The following is a 16,255-nucleotide window of genomic DNA, read 5'->3' as shown; positions in this document are numbered from 1 at the left end:
TATTTGCTGATTAATACATTTGGATATTCAATTAATAAATAACGCTCAATTTTTGATGCTCCATCTCTCTCACACACACACACTCACACACACTCACACACAGAAGGGTTTCTTCTTCCCTCTGATACTGTCATGGATGTTTGTCCCTGACTTATTCTGCCTAGTAAAAGCCCATTTCCATGGCGACGAAGGGTGGCGTTTGCTCACAGTGATTCAGGCCAAGCACTCGGTTTTAAAGCTTTGCTATATATTTACACACTCAGTTTTGGGAAACTAGTGTGACCTTTATGGAGCATGAGGAGGTCCCCTACATTCCTGAAGGTGTATGAGTCAGAGTAGCGTGAGGAAGTCCCCTACGTTCCTGAAGGTGTGAGTCAGAGTGAGCATGAGGAGGTCCCCTACGTTCCTGAAGGTGTGTGAGTGAGAGTAGCGTGAGAAGGTCCCCTATGTTCCTGAAGGTGTGAGTCTGAGTTAACATAAGGAGATCCCCTACGTTCCTGAAGGTGTGTGAGTCAGAGTAGCGTGAGAAGGTCCCCTACATTCCTGAAGTGCTTTTGTTATGGCTGACATACTAAACAACCGTGACAGTTGGACTGATTTATATAATTTGTGAGATGCTGTAAACTGAAACACATCTCATACGACATGCTGCACGAGTGCGTGTTTGTGTGCATGTGTGTGTGAATGTATGTGTGTGTGTGCCTACGTGTGCCTGCGTGTGCATGTGTGTATATATGGGGAGGGAGGAGTTCCACTAAGAGTATGAGTGTATATCAGTATTTGGTTACATGACCCACTATAAATACACACACACCCATTCTTTATAAATAGGCCATGTTCAGGCCTGGATTCTTCTGTCCAGGAAACACTCTGATCTTCTGAGTCAAGGTTTCCCCCACAACACTCTGTGTACAGCTCTGACATAGGGAGACCGTTCTCTGCCCACAGAAACCAGACCAGACCAGACCAGACCAGATCAGTGCACCAGACCCAGTGGTGCCAGCACAAACCCAGACAGCAGAACACACAAAGAGACCAACAGGCAGCAATTACATCAAGTTAGTCAGTGTGTGGCACCAGACACACAAAAGTATAGTGAAGAACGTGCACACTTGTACCTGGATGCTCTTGATCCCTGCTTTACAGTAATAGCGTTTGATGTCCACTTCAATTTCTGTGTTTGCCACAAAACTGCAAGCGATAAACAAACCTGAGTGAAAACACACTGTGAAGCCAGCAGAGCAACAAGAAACCAGATTAAAGAGGTTCAGCAGAAACAGATGAACCATCACCTGATCTGGACATCCATAATGATCTGACGTTTGTCCACATTCTCAGTGTAAACTTTGACCCCGTTTATCCTGAGAGGCTGTAGAAACAAACAGATATATATGTGTGTGTGTGTGTGTGTGTGTGTGTGTGTGTGTGTGTATACACACACAGTCATGGGTTGGGGGAGTGAGTGTGTTTGGCAACAGTGACATTTTATTACCCAGAACACATTGTGTCACGAAACTGGAATCTATTCTGAGTAACTATCTCCCCGACAGCTGCCTGTCCTGAAGTGTCCTGCACCTTCCCAGAGCTGCACTCAGCTAGGGCTCCTATTGGTGCACGGGTAGGTGATTAGTAGCCAATGAGTGTTGAGGGACTGGCTTTGTGGGCATGTTAGTCACTGAGCACAGGAATGTTTACATGCAGGAGATGAAGCAAGTGTGCAGTCTGACCCAGGGAACACCGATGAAGGCAACTGAAGGAGGGAACGTCTACATATGAAGCAAACATGACTGCCCTTATGTTACAGCAGTTCCATTTCAGACTAAAAAAGAAGCAGGTTAGATGTTTTCTTATTAAGACCCTGGAGAGCTGAACTGAAGCGCAGTTACACTGAACAGAGGACCAGTGGTTTGACCTGCAGTACTACAGCTCACTGACCTGCAGCTCACACACACACACACACACACAAAGACCACTGAATAATGAGCTTTTCTTAAAGCATAGGATGAAAGGAAGTAAGGGTGATGTTTCAGAGTGTGTGTGTGTGTGTGTGTGTGTGTGTGTGTGTGTGCTCGCATGACTGAAGGAAGAAATAAATTTAGAATTTAAACCCCACAATATGTCAGCTAGTTAATATAGGCTGAACAACCTTCTTCAACAAAGACATGAAAATGCAGTGTGTTTGTGTGTGTGTGTGTGGGGGGGGTGAGAGAGAGAGAGTGTGAATGTGTACCTGATCTCCCAGTTCTATCTTGGTGAAGGAGAAGGTGTTGAGGTGGCTGCTGGCTCCTTTCACTGCTGGTTCCAGGATTTCCCTAAACATCTTCTCCACAAACTGGCATACATACGGCCACATCTGCTTCACCGTCTACACAGCAAAGACACACACTTCTGTATTAAAGACACACACTAGAGCCATCACACTACAGCACTAAAGCCCATCACACTTCAGCAGTAAAGCCATCACACTACAGCACTAAAGCCATCACACTACAGCACTAAATCCCATCACACTACAGCGCTAGAGCCATCACACTACAGCGCTAAAGCCCATCACACTTCAGCAGTAAAGCCATCACACTACAGCAGTAAAGCCCCCCACACTTCAGCAGTAAAGCCATCACACTACAGCACTAAAGCCCATCACACTACAGCACTAAATCCCATCACACTACAGCACTAAAGCCCATCACACTACAGCACTAAAGCCCATCACACTACAGCACTAAAGCCCATCACACTACAGCACTAAAGCCCATCACACTTCAGCACTAAAGCCCATCACACTACAGCACTAAATCCCATCACACTACAGCACTAAATCCCATCACACTACAGCACTAAAGCCCATCACACTACAGCGCTAAAGCCCATCACACTACAGCGCTAAAGCCCATCACACTTCAGCAGTAAAGCCCATCACACTACAGCACTAAAGCCATCACACTACAGCACTAAATCCCATCACACTACAGCGCTAAAGCCCATCACACTACAGCGCTAGAGCCATCACACTACAGCGCTAAAGCCCATCACACTTCAGCAGTAAAGCCATCACACTACAGCACTAAAGCCCCCCACACTTCAGCAGTAAAGCCATCACACTACAGCACTAAATCCCATCACACTTCAGCAGTAAAGCCATCACACTACAGCACTAAAGCCCATCACACTTCAGCAGTAAAGCCATCACACTACAGCACTAAAGCCATCACACTACAGCACTAAATCCCATCACACTACAGCGCTAGAGCCATCACACTACAGCGCTAGAGCCATCACACTACAGCGCTACAGCCCATCACACTTCAGCAGTAAAGCCATCACACTACAGCAGTAAAGCCCCCCACACTTCAGCAGTAAAGCCATCACACTACAGCACTAAATCCCATCACACTTCAGCAGTAAAGCCCATCACACTACAGCACTAAATCCCATCACACTACAGCACTAAAGCCCATCACACTACAGCACTAAAGCCCATCACACTACAGCACTAAAGCCCATCACACTACAGCACTAAAGCCCATCACACTACAGCACTAAATCCCATCACACTACAGCAGTAAAGCCATCACACTACAGCGCTAAAGCCCACCACACTACAGCGCTAGAGCCATCACACTTCAGCAGTAAAGCCATCACACTACAGCACTAAATCCCATCACACTTCAGCAGTAAAGCCCATCACACTACAGCACTAAAGCCCATCACACTACAGCACGAAAGCCCATCACACTACAGCACTAAAGCCCATCACACTACAGCACTAAATCCCATCACACTACAGCAGTAAAGCCATCACACTACAGCACTAAAGCCCATCACACTACAGCACTAAAGCCCATCACACTACAGCACTAAATCCCATCACACTTCAGCAGTAAAGCCATCACACTACAGCGCTAAAGCCCATCACACTACAGCGCTAGAGCCATCACACTACAGCACTAAAGCCCATCACACTTCAGCAGTAAAGCCATCACACTACAGCACTAAATCCCATCACACTTCAGCAGTAAAGCCCATCACACTACAGCACTAAATCCCATCACACTACAGCACTAAAGCCCATCACACTACAGCACTAAAGCCCATCACACTACAGCACTAAAGCCCATCACACTACAGCACTAAAGCCCATCACACTACAGCAGTAAAGCCATCACACTACAGCGCTAAAGCCCATCACACTACAGCGCTAGAGCCATCACACTACAGCACTAAAGCCCATCACACTTCAGCAGTAAAGCCATCACACTACAGCACTAAATCCCATCACACTTCAGCAGTAAAGCCCATCACACTACAGCACTAAAGCCATCACACTACAGCACTAAATCCCATCACACTTCAGCAGTAAAGCCCATCACACTACAGCACTAAAGCCCATCACACTACAGCACTAAAGCCCATCACACTACAGCACTAAAGCCCATCACACTACAGCACTAAAGCCCATCATACTACAGCACTAAAGCCCATCACACTTCAGCAGTAAAGCCCATCACACTACAGCACTAAAGCCATCACACTACAGCACTAAATCCCATCACACTTCAGCAGTAAAGCCCATCACACTACAGCACTAAATCCCATCACACTACAGCACTAAAGCCCATCACACTACAGCACTAAAGCCCATCACACTACAGCACTAAAGCCCATCACACTACAGCACTAAAGCCCATCACACTACAGCACTAAAGCCCATCACACTACAGCAGTAAAGCCATCACACTACAGCACTAAAGCCCATCACACTACAGCACTAAAGCCCATCACACTACAGCACTAAAGCCCATCATACTACAGCACTAAAGCCCATCACACTTCAGCAGTAAAGCCCATCACACTACAGCACTAAAGCCATCACACTACAGCACTAAATCCCATCACACTTCAGCAGTAAAGCCCATCACACTACAGCACTAAATCCCATCACACTACAGCACTAAAGCCCATCACACTACAGCACTAAAGCCCATCACACTACAGCACTAAAGCCCATCACACTACAGCACTAAAGCCCATCACACTACAGCACTAAAGCCCATCACACTACAGCAGTAAAGCCATCACACTACAGCACTAAATCCCATCACACTTCAGCAGTAAAGCCCATCACACTACAGCACTAAAGCCCATCACACTTCAGCAGTAAAGCCCATCACACTACAGCACTAAAGCCATCACACTACAGCGCTAAATCCCATCACACTACAGCGCTAGAGCCATCACACTACAGCGCTAGAGCCATCACACTACAGCGCTAGAGCCATCACACTACAGCGCTAAAGCCCATCACACTTCAGCAGTAAAGCCATCACACTACAGCACTAAAGCCCCCCACACTTCAGCAGTAAAGCCATCACACTACAGCACTAAATCCCATCACACTACAGCAGTAAAGCCCATCACACTACAGCACTAAATCCCATCACACTACAGCACTAAAGCCCATCACACTACAGCACTAAAGCCCATCACACTACAGCACTAAAGCCCATCACACTACAGCACTAAAGCCCATCACACTACAGCACTAAAGCCCATCACACTACAGCACTAAATCCCATCATACTACAGCACTAAAGCCCATCACACTACAGCAGTAAAGCCCATCACACTACAGCGCTAGAGCCATCACACTACAGCACTAAAGCCCATCACACTTCAGCAGTAAAGCCATCACACTACAGCACTAAATCCCATCACACTACAGCACTAAATCCCATCACACTACAGCACTAAATCCCATCACACTACAGCACTAAATCCCATCACACTACAGCACTAAAGCCCATCACACTACAGCACTAAATCCCATCACACTTCAGCACTAAATCCCATCACACTACAGCACTAAATCCCATCACACTACAGCATTAAAGCCCATCACACTACAGCACTAAAGCCCATCACACTACAGCACTAAAGCCCATCACACTACAGCACTAAATCCCATCACACTACAGCAGTTAGGCCCATCACACTACAGCACTAAAGCCCATCACACTACAGCACTAAAGCCCATCACACTACAGCACTAAAGCCCATCACACTACAGCACTAAAGCCCATCACACTACAGCCCATGTCCTCCAAGTGTCCCACCAGGACCAGTGCTTGGTCCTCTACTCTCCTCTCTTTGTACTCAGGTAATATCATACAGCTTCTCCTTCCACTTCTACAATGACACTCAACAATTCTTCTCCCTCATTCCCTCAGATACTAACATCTTTACTTGGATCTTGAAATGCCTGTCTGACATCTTTTCATAGATGGATACTTACCATGTGCTAAACACTGTTAATGTAAATGTAAAAGAATGTGGAAGCATTATCATATATAACAACACTTTCATCCTACAGCACATATAACAGAATTACAGAACAGAGCGGATCATCACAACCACATCATCAGCACTCTTGACATCACCACTGGAATACACTGGGGTGCTGTGTGTGTGTGTTTGCACCTGAGGACAGGTACCAGGTTACACGGTACCATCTTGGGTCAAAGGTCTTGTGATTTGAGAAGAAAGGAGCAGAGCAGTCATCTAATCACCATTTGGTGTTCCATAGAGAAAGACTCCAATTCAGACTCCAAATCAGTCTGTGGTGGTGAAAGAGAACCTTAATCCTAGGACAAAGGTCTCTGTACACCGGTAAACTACTTCCACATCTTTACCAAGGTGAACACTAGTGTCAGAAATTTGGTTTCTCCACAGGGTTACTCAACTTTCCACTGGGGAAGGCCTCGGACTAGAGCCACTCCTCCTCAATACTGAGGAGCCAATCGAGGTGGTTTGGGCATGTACAGCTCCCTGTACAGCTGTTCCAGTTACGACCCACTGGAAGGAGACCTAGAAGCAGAGCCAGGACTTGCTGGAGGGATTACACCTCACAGCTGGACTGGGAGCATCTGGGTGTCCCACAAGTGGAGTTGAAACCTGTCGCAGTGTATAGAAAAGTCTCGACTGATCTTCTCAGCCTGTTACCACTGCTACCCTCACCAGAAAAAGCAGAGAGACAGGCACAGAGAGGAGGAGGGCCACAGAGAGACTCGGCTGTTCCAGATGCAAGGCTATTTATACCACCCTGGTACTGAGCAGAGGAAGGAGAGGGAGGACGAGAGCAAGAGTGTGCACAGGGGAGGAAGTGACTACAAGGGAACAGGAGAACACACACACACACACACACACACACACACACACTCACTCACACACACTCACACACACACTCACACACACTCTCACACACTCTCACACACACACGCACGCATTCCTGGGTTCAGGATGTGTGCAATCATTTCTCACCTTGTTTATCCACTCCACCCTCTCCACATCTGGAAAATGAATCTGGAAAACAAACAAGCCCACAAGTAAATATACAAAACAAAACAAAGACAAACAGAAAATATAAATGCAGTCAGTAAAACATTAAAACACAGTTTGATCAGGAGAATTTGGCTTCCTAGACCTGACCCATGTCTAATTAGAGCAAATGAAAGTCAAGAAAAAGATTCCTCACTCTCTAACGGAAAAGGAGAGACTGATGGAGGTGTGGTATGATGCAATGCAATAAAAAAAGAACAAGAAAACACAGCAGTCCAATATCTGCATGTTCCCTAATGAACACACCCATATATTCTGAAACTGACACACACACATACTAGCACTCACACTCACACACACACAGTTATAACGCATTGATTATAACAATATACTCTAAATTCAATTATACAATCAAATTTGTCAAATGCCCAGACATTCTATTGTGAAAATTAATATTTTATTCTGGGAATAAAGCAGCACTACTGCGACCGTCTCCCTCATGAGTTCTCACGTGGGTCTGCACTACTGCGACTGTCTGCCCCATGAGTTCTCACGTGGGTCTGCACTACTGCGACGGTCTGCCCCATGAGTTCTCACGTGGGTCTGCACTACTGCGACGGTCTGCCCCATGAGTTCTCACGTGGGTCTGCACTACTGCGACGGTCTGCCCCATGAGTTCTCACGTGGGTCTGCACTACTGCGACGGTCTGCCCCATGAGTTCTCACGTGGGTCTGCACTACTGCGACTGTCTCCTTCGTGAGTTCTCACGTGGGTCTGCCCTACTGCGACTGTCTCCCTCGTGAGTTCTCACATGTGTCTGCACTACTGCGACTGTCTCCCTCGTGAGTTCTCGTGTGGGTCTGCACTACTGTGACCATCTCCCTCGTGAGTTCTCGTGTGGGTCTGCACTACTGTGACTGTCTGCCTCGTGAGTTCCCGTGAGGGTCTCGGCTACTGCACTGAATGCACTGCAGGATGGACAGGAGTTACACAACATCACTTTGAAAGTGAAATGTAGGTCAAATTCAACTGTCAGCAAACCTCTCTGGGCACTTTCCCTGCATAAAACTGCACCCTAAACCGGCACCCTAAACCTGCACCCTAAACATTCACTCTAAACCTGCACCCTAAAGATTCACCCTAAATCTGCACCCTAAACCTGCACCAAAACATGCATTGAAAACTTGCACAAACCCAGAAACTAAAATCTGACTGCAAAATTGCCCTGTTTTTATTTGTTTACTGAGTTGGCCTATTTATTCAAGTCTCCAGGACAGTCAGGCTAGACGGTTTCTTGTACGTGGCCATCTATATACAGTGTGATGGCAAACATCACTAGTCAGGCTAACATACTGCATGAGAGACAGACGGGAAACTTCAGACGCTCATGAGCACAGTGGCGCAGTGCTGCGCTCCAGGGCACCACTGCGAGAGGCAGGGTGGAGGCCCTTTTTAAAAATCTGTATTATTTTTATTTCTTTTTTTTAAATGTATATAGAATCATTTCTTGTGATGCCACTTTGCTAACTCACATGCCCCTGCATATGCCAGTACTTAAGCACTGTGTCCAAAGCGCAATATCACGCCACATCATTCTGTAGTCGCTGAATATACAGGTTAGCAAACATGAGTCAGCAAAGCAGGAGTTAGCAGAGTGTGAGTTAGCAGAGTGTGAGTTACTGAATTGAGTTATCAGAATGTTAGCAGAGAACTGTCATGGTTCTCACCTCTGGCATCAGGGTTCATATGGGAATGTGCGCCATGTGGTTTTGCTATTGTTTCCGTCCCCGCCTCGTCCTGTCTTTTCTTTCTTTGCCCTTTATTGGTGTCAGGAGCTCCTAGTTTTTCTTTGTTTATGTCTTTATAACTACCTCTGTGCGTTAGAACCAGTGGTGGTCTTTACCAACACCCAAACTATACAAATGTATGGGGCCCCAGAGATCACAGGGCCACAAGCAGTTGGCTGAAAAAATAAATGAAAAAACAGCTAAACACACTAGTTACTATGATAACACACTAGCTAGCTAATCAGGACTCCATGATATGCTCATATCCCAGTGGCACACACAAAAGAAAAATAAATAAGGAAAATAAGACATAATCAAGGCTTGTGCTGAAACCAACCAAGATGGCCAACCTGGCAGTAGGAAGACAGGTAAAGATTGTACAGGGTGGGTAAATATTGCATTTTGCTGTAAAAAATAAAAATAAAAAAATAATTTGATTAGAGCCCCCAGACATGACTTTGCTGGTGCTCCTGAAAGGCCAAACTGTTTTTTGTAGCATGAGGTATACTACCTGGTCTAATGTTTGCTGCATTGTAATACACATAGGAATAGACTGTTATCTGATGATAGATTTAAGTTTAGAGACGTAGTAGTCAGACAGCAAATCCCTCACAGAGCCCACGGTGTCTGAACTACAAAGATACCCTCCAGATTTGCTACTATTGCTACTGTTTAATAGCAAACTGTTATCTGCCCTGTGCCTGCTGATACTGGTACGGTTGTCCCTGTTATGTACTTAACGTAATCTGTGGTTTGCTTTGTTTCTTGGTTTCTTTTTTGTTCCTGTTCACACCCTGTATTCCAGCTACAGTTCCTTGACTCCTGGTACTCTATGGACCATTCAGAGGCTGATCACATAGGCTTGTGGATTTGCCAACAATAAATGCTGCACACCTCCACAAATGAGTCCTGCCTTGCCTTGCTCAGAAGTAACAATAGCCACAATATAGGCCACTCCCCTGACCTATTATGACATCATTTAACATGAGAACCACATCATATCGTCATGCTGCCCTCCCCTATTGCAGAGACTGCTCTGCTGAAGGACACTCTCTCCTGTATTCCAGACTGGCTGGATTCTGTATAGCCAATAATCAGCTTTTACTTCCTTCAACATGCCCTGTTCAGACTGGCAAGTAACTGCCAAGCCCTTAATGAGGCACTAAAGTCAGCACACAACTCCCAGCACAGGGACTAAGGATAACTGATCTAGCACAGCTCATGCAGAACTAGCACAGCTCATTCAGTAGGGTCAGCTGGAAAGTTAGAAAGCACTAAAGGGATGAAGCCCAGATCTGAGAGTGACACTTGCAGCATTTCACAGGTGCTCTTATCCTGAGTGTCTTACATATATTCATGCACTTCATAACTGCAGACCTCTATGGCCCCATGTAGTAACAGTTCTGGTATGTGCTGGTCACCCCAGTCTTACTCACTAAGACCTGCGTCAGGTTCAGCACCTTGTGACGCACAGACCTGCACACGCCCTGCATAGCGAGCCAATACATGACATCATTAACAAAAATAGGGCACATGGAGTAAACCAACACTGCCTTTGCTGACGAACCTAGAACGCATTCAAGATTCAAATCACCAGCCATGATAGGACAAGAGACTGACCAATCAGAGGTCATCTTAATGACCAAAGCCACCCGTCCTATCCTCAGAGAACTGTTCACGATTATTTAGATATAATATAGGGTACTAATCTGAGGCACTATGATTTGCAGTGAGTGGTACTGGGATTAACGGTAAACGAGAGTGAATGAAACTGGGATTAGGGGTAAATGTGATTGAGTGAGACTGGGATTAACGGTAAATTTGAGTGAGTGAGACTGGGATTAACGGTAAACGTGAGTGAGAATGGAGTTAACGGTAAATGTGAGTGAGACTGGGATTAACGGTAAATGTGAGTGAGTGAGACTGCCATTAACAGTAAACACAAAGATTAGGTACGAACAGCAGCCGCCATAATATCAGAGTGGCCGAAGCCTTCTGGTGCCCAGGAGAGGAGAAAAAAAGGAAAGAAGAGGGAGAAAGATGTAAAAAATACAGAGGTAATGTGATGTGGTGAATGAATACTGTGAATTTTATCTGTTGAACAGTAATAGTTACCGTCGGCGGTTTGGAGCAAAGTTACTAGTTACTTAGAACATTCACTAATATAATAAACAGCTAGGCTAGCTAGAGTTAGCGTCAGTTACTCCTACCCTAAATTCACCAGGGAAGCTTGGAAAGACTATTCAGGTGTTTGGGAAATAACCCACATAAAAGAAAAATGTTCATTTCTCAAAATTAATCATGCTGCCTGAACAAACCATCTACTGTCTGTCTGAAGAACCCAGGCAAACATTCTTTATTGACATCTTGGTCTAGTTATCTAGCCAATGATAGCCCTGTTTATAACAGCCAATTAAAATGTGTTTCATCTTGTCATTAATAGATGTATGTTAAGACTTTGCATTTTAATTTTAACTTCCTTCATTTCATTTGACATGTACAGCAAACAGCTTCATGTGAGAGGAGTCCACACTGAATACACGTTTTGTGCATGAATGCTAGATGTGATTTACTGTTTGTGTTTACAACGTTAGTCTATAATGTGGTTTAATGTGTTTGTGTTTATAATGTTTTAGTCTATAATGTGGTTTAATTGTCACAATACGGCCCCTCCCTCCTCCTCAAACATCTCGGTGTGTATGTGTGCGTTAGTCAGTAGTGCCACGCCCTCTTGTGTCACTCACCTGATCCTTCTGTGTGTATATGTCTCGTGTGTTGTCGTATGTTTGTTAAGTGTATATAGCATGTGTGCTAAGTGTAGGTGTTTTGTGTTATTAAAAACATTTGTTTCAACGTGCCTCATCCCCGCATCCTGCTTAAGCCTCATAGCGTCACAGCAACACCAACGAACCAAGGATGCCTGGGAGAGGAAAACGGAAGAGAAAGAAGGGAGGTGGACGCCTCCCACAGCCGTACAGGGAAGCCCGCCGTGACCTTGGGCACCTCCTGACGCCCACCAGACGTGAGCGTGGGCCAGGTGCGGAGGCAGAAGACTGGTATAATGATTTCTAGTCCTCGGACCCCATGGACTTCAATTATCCCGTGGAGAGTCCATCATTCTTCCTGGTCTCGCTCCGGGGATCCTTGACGAGGGAGGAACCCGCTGGACGATTTTGGGGGGGCCCTGTATATGGTCCGGGGTCGTGACGTTGGTCTGACGTCAGACATGGGTCCGATCATGAGGAGGACCCTTCAATGGAGGTGGATGAGGTCCCTCATGGGGAGCCTTCCTCGCAGAGCGACGTTATAGGCTCCAAGGATGACGAGCCCCCAGCACCCAATGCTCCATCTAAGGCTCCGCCCAGGACACGCTGCCCAAAAGCGAGCAAGCTGCCCCAGGTGACTGGCAGAGAAGTGACATCGTCTTCAGAGGAAACTCCTCTCCCTAAGGCGAGAGGTCCCAAAGCAAATGTGCCTACGCCTAAGCCTCATGGAGGCAAAAAGGCAGCGACACCAGTGCCTGCACCAGAACCGGGCAACATGGCTGGTGCGCCTCCTGGCACATATACGCCAAAATCGGGACAGTCACCACTACCCAAGCCAGTGAAGGACAATCTTTGGTTTGTCTCATTGTATGTGCTTTGGTTTGTCTCGTTGGTTGGTTAAGGTAGGCTCTGAGTTCACTTACTTTTGTCTTAGATTCTGTGAAATTCAAGGCTTGTTGTCTAAACCTAGTTGTTAGTTGCTTGGTAGCTCACTACACTCACTACAGGTGTAGTTTTGCCCTGACCTTAGGTGTGAATAGAGGGGCGGGCTCAGCACTTATTGAACTGAGTTAAATTAGGACGACTCCAACATCTGGAGAAGGTTTGGTGGTATTCTCAATCAGTTCATCTACATCTCACCTACAGGACTTCACAAACTCAGCTAAGTATCTTCTCATATTATCTCAATCCTTTATTTCATACATCCACAAATCAAGCATCTGAAAGGTGCTTCACAATTCCTGTCCACAAATCCCACAGATCTCCTCGACACAATCATAGACGTCGCAATCTCAGCAACCTCACTGACTCACAACGCTTCACTCCATCACATATCGTGGTGGCAGGAGGGCTCTGGAACTGCCAATCTGCTGTCCAGATTACCATCCCTCAGCATTACCATCCCTCCACTTCCTACACTTCCTGGCTCTGACAGAAACATGGATCACCCCTGAGAATTCGGCGACTCCAGCTGCCCTGTCCTCTGCCTTTCCATCCACACATTCTCCGAGGCGTCTCGGCAGGGATGGTGGCACAGGTTTACTAATGTCTCCAGAGTGGCGTTTCACTCCACTTCCCTTCTCTACACTTTCCATCTCCTCTTTTGAATTTCATGCCATTACAGTGTCTTTCCCCACCAAACTTCTTATCATTGTCATCTACTGCCCTCCAGGTTCCCTAGATCACTTCATTGATGAGCTCGACATCCTTCTGAGTCAATTCCCCATTGAAGGAAATCCACTCATTCTCTTTGGTGACTTCAACCTTCCATCAGACAAGCTGCATTCCTCCCACATCTTTCCACTGCTGAAAGCATTTGACCTCACCCTCAACCACTCTCCTCCGACTCACAAAGCGGGCAATGTTCTGGACCTGATCTTCACCCGTACCACCACAACATTGGACATTGCAGTCACCCCCCTCCACCTCTCAGACCATCACTTTCCATCCTTCTCTCTCTCCCTTCCTTCTCTTTCCATCCAGTCCTCTCCAACATGTTCCTCCTTCCTCTGTCGCAATCAGCACTCCATAACTCCCTCTTCCCTTACTTCTACTATTTTGCCCACCCTTCCTCACCCTGACTCTCTATCCTCTCTCTTTTTGGATACAGTTACAAATACTTTCATTTCTACACTCTCCTCAACAATGAATCTTCTGTGCCCTCTCTCCTCTAGACCCGCTAAGTCCTCCCAACCTGCCCCCTGGCTAACAGAAGCACTTTGCTGCCACAGGAGAGAACCAAGGACTGCAGAGAGGTGGTGGAGGAAATCTCACGTAGATTCAGACCTCAGATCATACAAGTCTCTCCTTTCCAAGTTCTCACTGAAAGTAACATCTGCAAAGTCATCCTACAACAGAGAGAAATTTGAATAATCATCTGAGCCACGCAAGCTCTTCACAATTTTTTCTTCTCTCCTTAATCTTCCCCCTCCCCCTCCTTCCTCATCTCTTACTCCGGAGGATTTTATCACCTTCTTTGAGGAGAAGGTTGCAGCAATCCACCAGTCCTTTTCCTCTGTTCCCACTCTTCCAACCAACGTGCATTCCCCAACATCCAACTCTCTGACTTCTTTTTCTCCTCTCTCCACAGATGAAATTCCTCAACTTCTGACCTCCAGCAATCTGACTACATGTCCGCTGGATCCAATTCATTCTGCTCTGTTCCAGACAATCGCAAGAGATCTGCTTCTCTGAACTCACACTTGCTGTCCGGACAGCAGAGTCCCTTGCAGTCTTCAAATGCAGACTGAAGAACCATCTATTTGCAGAATATTTAAAGGACAACTGACACTGCACCCATATTGACTGACTAATTTAGTACTTATTGTAGGGCACTGTTTATGTTGTTTAACAAACTCTAGCACTTATTGTTTATAGCACTTATCATTGTTTAAGATAGACCTGATGTATTTTGCACTTCTAGGCATCAGCATTCATCCCTGTATTCTACAGTATTCTAGTTCATTGGTATGTCTGATTCTAACCTACTATACTGTACTTGGATATATTCTATGAGTAAATGACAAAGCACTTTTGTAAGTTGCTCTGGATAAGAGCGTCTGCTAAATGCCGTAAATGTAAATGTCTTCCCCAGGCTGGTCAGCCTCCAAACCAGCCAATGACTGGTGGATTGTCTGGAGCGCCTTCTCCCCTCCCCGGACTATTGAACATGTGTGGTGGTGTTCAAGTGTCTGTCCCCGTTACCTTAAATGTACCAATCACTTTGTTCCGCTCTGTGTCTGTGTCAGTGCCTGTTAGTGTGTGTGTTCCTGTGTCTGTCTTTGTCTTAGTCCTGGTATTCCCCCCCACGCTCCTGCTCGCGCTGGCCCGTGGCGGACTGCCCAGTCCTCTGGCCTCGCCGTTTGCCGTTGGTCTCGGGTCCGCAGCCTGTAAGGCTGGTGCGCCGGGAGTCGCGCCCTTGAGGGGGGACTCTGTCACGATACGGCCCCTCCCTCCTCCTCAAACATCTCGGTGTGTATGTATGTGTGTTTGCATTAATCGGTAGTACCACGCCCTCTTGTGTCGTCCACCTGATCCTTGTGTGTGTATATGTCTCATGTGTTGTCATATGTTTGTCGGTGTTTGATGTAATGTAGCATGTGTGCTAAGTGTAGGTGTTAAATAAAACGTTTGTCTCAACGTGCCTCGTCCACGCATCCTGCTTAAGCCTCATAGCATCACATTAATGCATTCGTCTATAATGTGGTTTAATCTGTATGTTATTATATTGGTTTCACCATCAGCAGCTTTTATTTATAAAAATATTTTAACATCTAATGGTCACATATACTCGTCTATAAATTATTTATGCTGTAATTATATTATTTTGTCATTTGTTTATTGTCACTTGTTTCTTTAACACTGTTTTTACCTGTGTAATACTGTTTTTGCATCTAAAATAAAGACAATCTCAACAACATAAATCTATTCAGTGTCTGTATGAGTGTGTAAACACAATGACTGATGAATTAATGATGTACCAGCCACAATCTCGCCATGGCCACCACATCAGTCAGGTCTCTGATTACTCGACCACTAAAATAAACTCACCTAGTTCATCTTCTCATGTGAGGAGGTTCTTCCTGAAGCACAAAATATGCGCCAATATTCACACTCAAAACCAATCTGGTCTCCAGATTGTAATGACTTTGACAAGCTATAACAACTATGTGACAGGCTATAAATACTGTGTGATGGCTAAAACAGATCCTAAACCTGCAGTGAGCAGCTCTGAACACTGAGGGTCTGTGTAAACAGGTCTCCAGGACTCACACCCCACACAGCTTACCCCATGAGCTGGGTTTCCATAGAGGTCAATAACTTACCACACATACACACACAGATCAGTTATACGTCCCAACATGGGT

General features: G+C 45.9%; 1 protein-coding gene across 11 annotated transcripts in view; it reads right to left on the bottom strand.

Annotated features, from left to right (window-relative positions):
* esyt2b (extended synaptotagmin-like protein 2b) overlaps nt 1-16,255 on the bottom strand; it is a 44,407-nt gene that overhangs the window by 26,905 nt on the left and 1,247 nt on the right. For 8 of the 11 annotated variants that reach the window (XM_081695299.1, XM_081695297.1, XM_081695293.1 and 5 more), the window contains exons 2-5: nt 7,318-7,359; nt 2,231-2,365; nt 1,293-1,369; nt 1,119-1,191 (exon numbers count right to left, since the gene is read on the bottom strand). In XM_081695299.1, the coding sequence (XP_081551425.1) occupies nt 1,119-1,191; nt 1,293-1,369; nt 2,231-2,365; nt 7,318-7,359 (327 nt within the window). Of the gene's footprint in view, nt 1-1,118; nt 1,192-1,292; nt 1,370-2,230; nt 2,366-7,317; nt 7,360-9,063; nt 9,153-16,255 lie in introns of those variants that run through there. The other 3 variants (XM_081695301.1, XM_081695302.1, XM_081695303.1) reach the window with 2 other exon arrangements.

Source organism: Electrophorus electricus, chromosome 13, assembly GCF_041902795.1.
Source record: "Electrophorus electricus isolate QZ-2024a chromosome 13, ASM4190279v1, whole genome shotgun sequence".
NCBI lineage: Eukaryota > Metazoa > Chordata > Actinopteri > Gymnotiformes > Gymnotidae > Electrophorus > Electrophorus electricus.
This window is presented reverse-complemented; position numbering and strand designations above follow the sequence as displayed.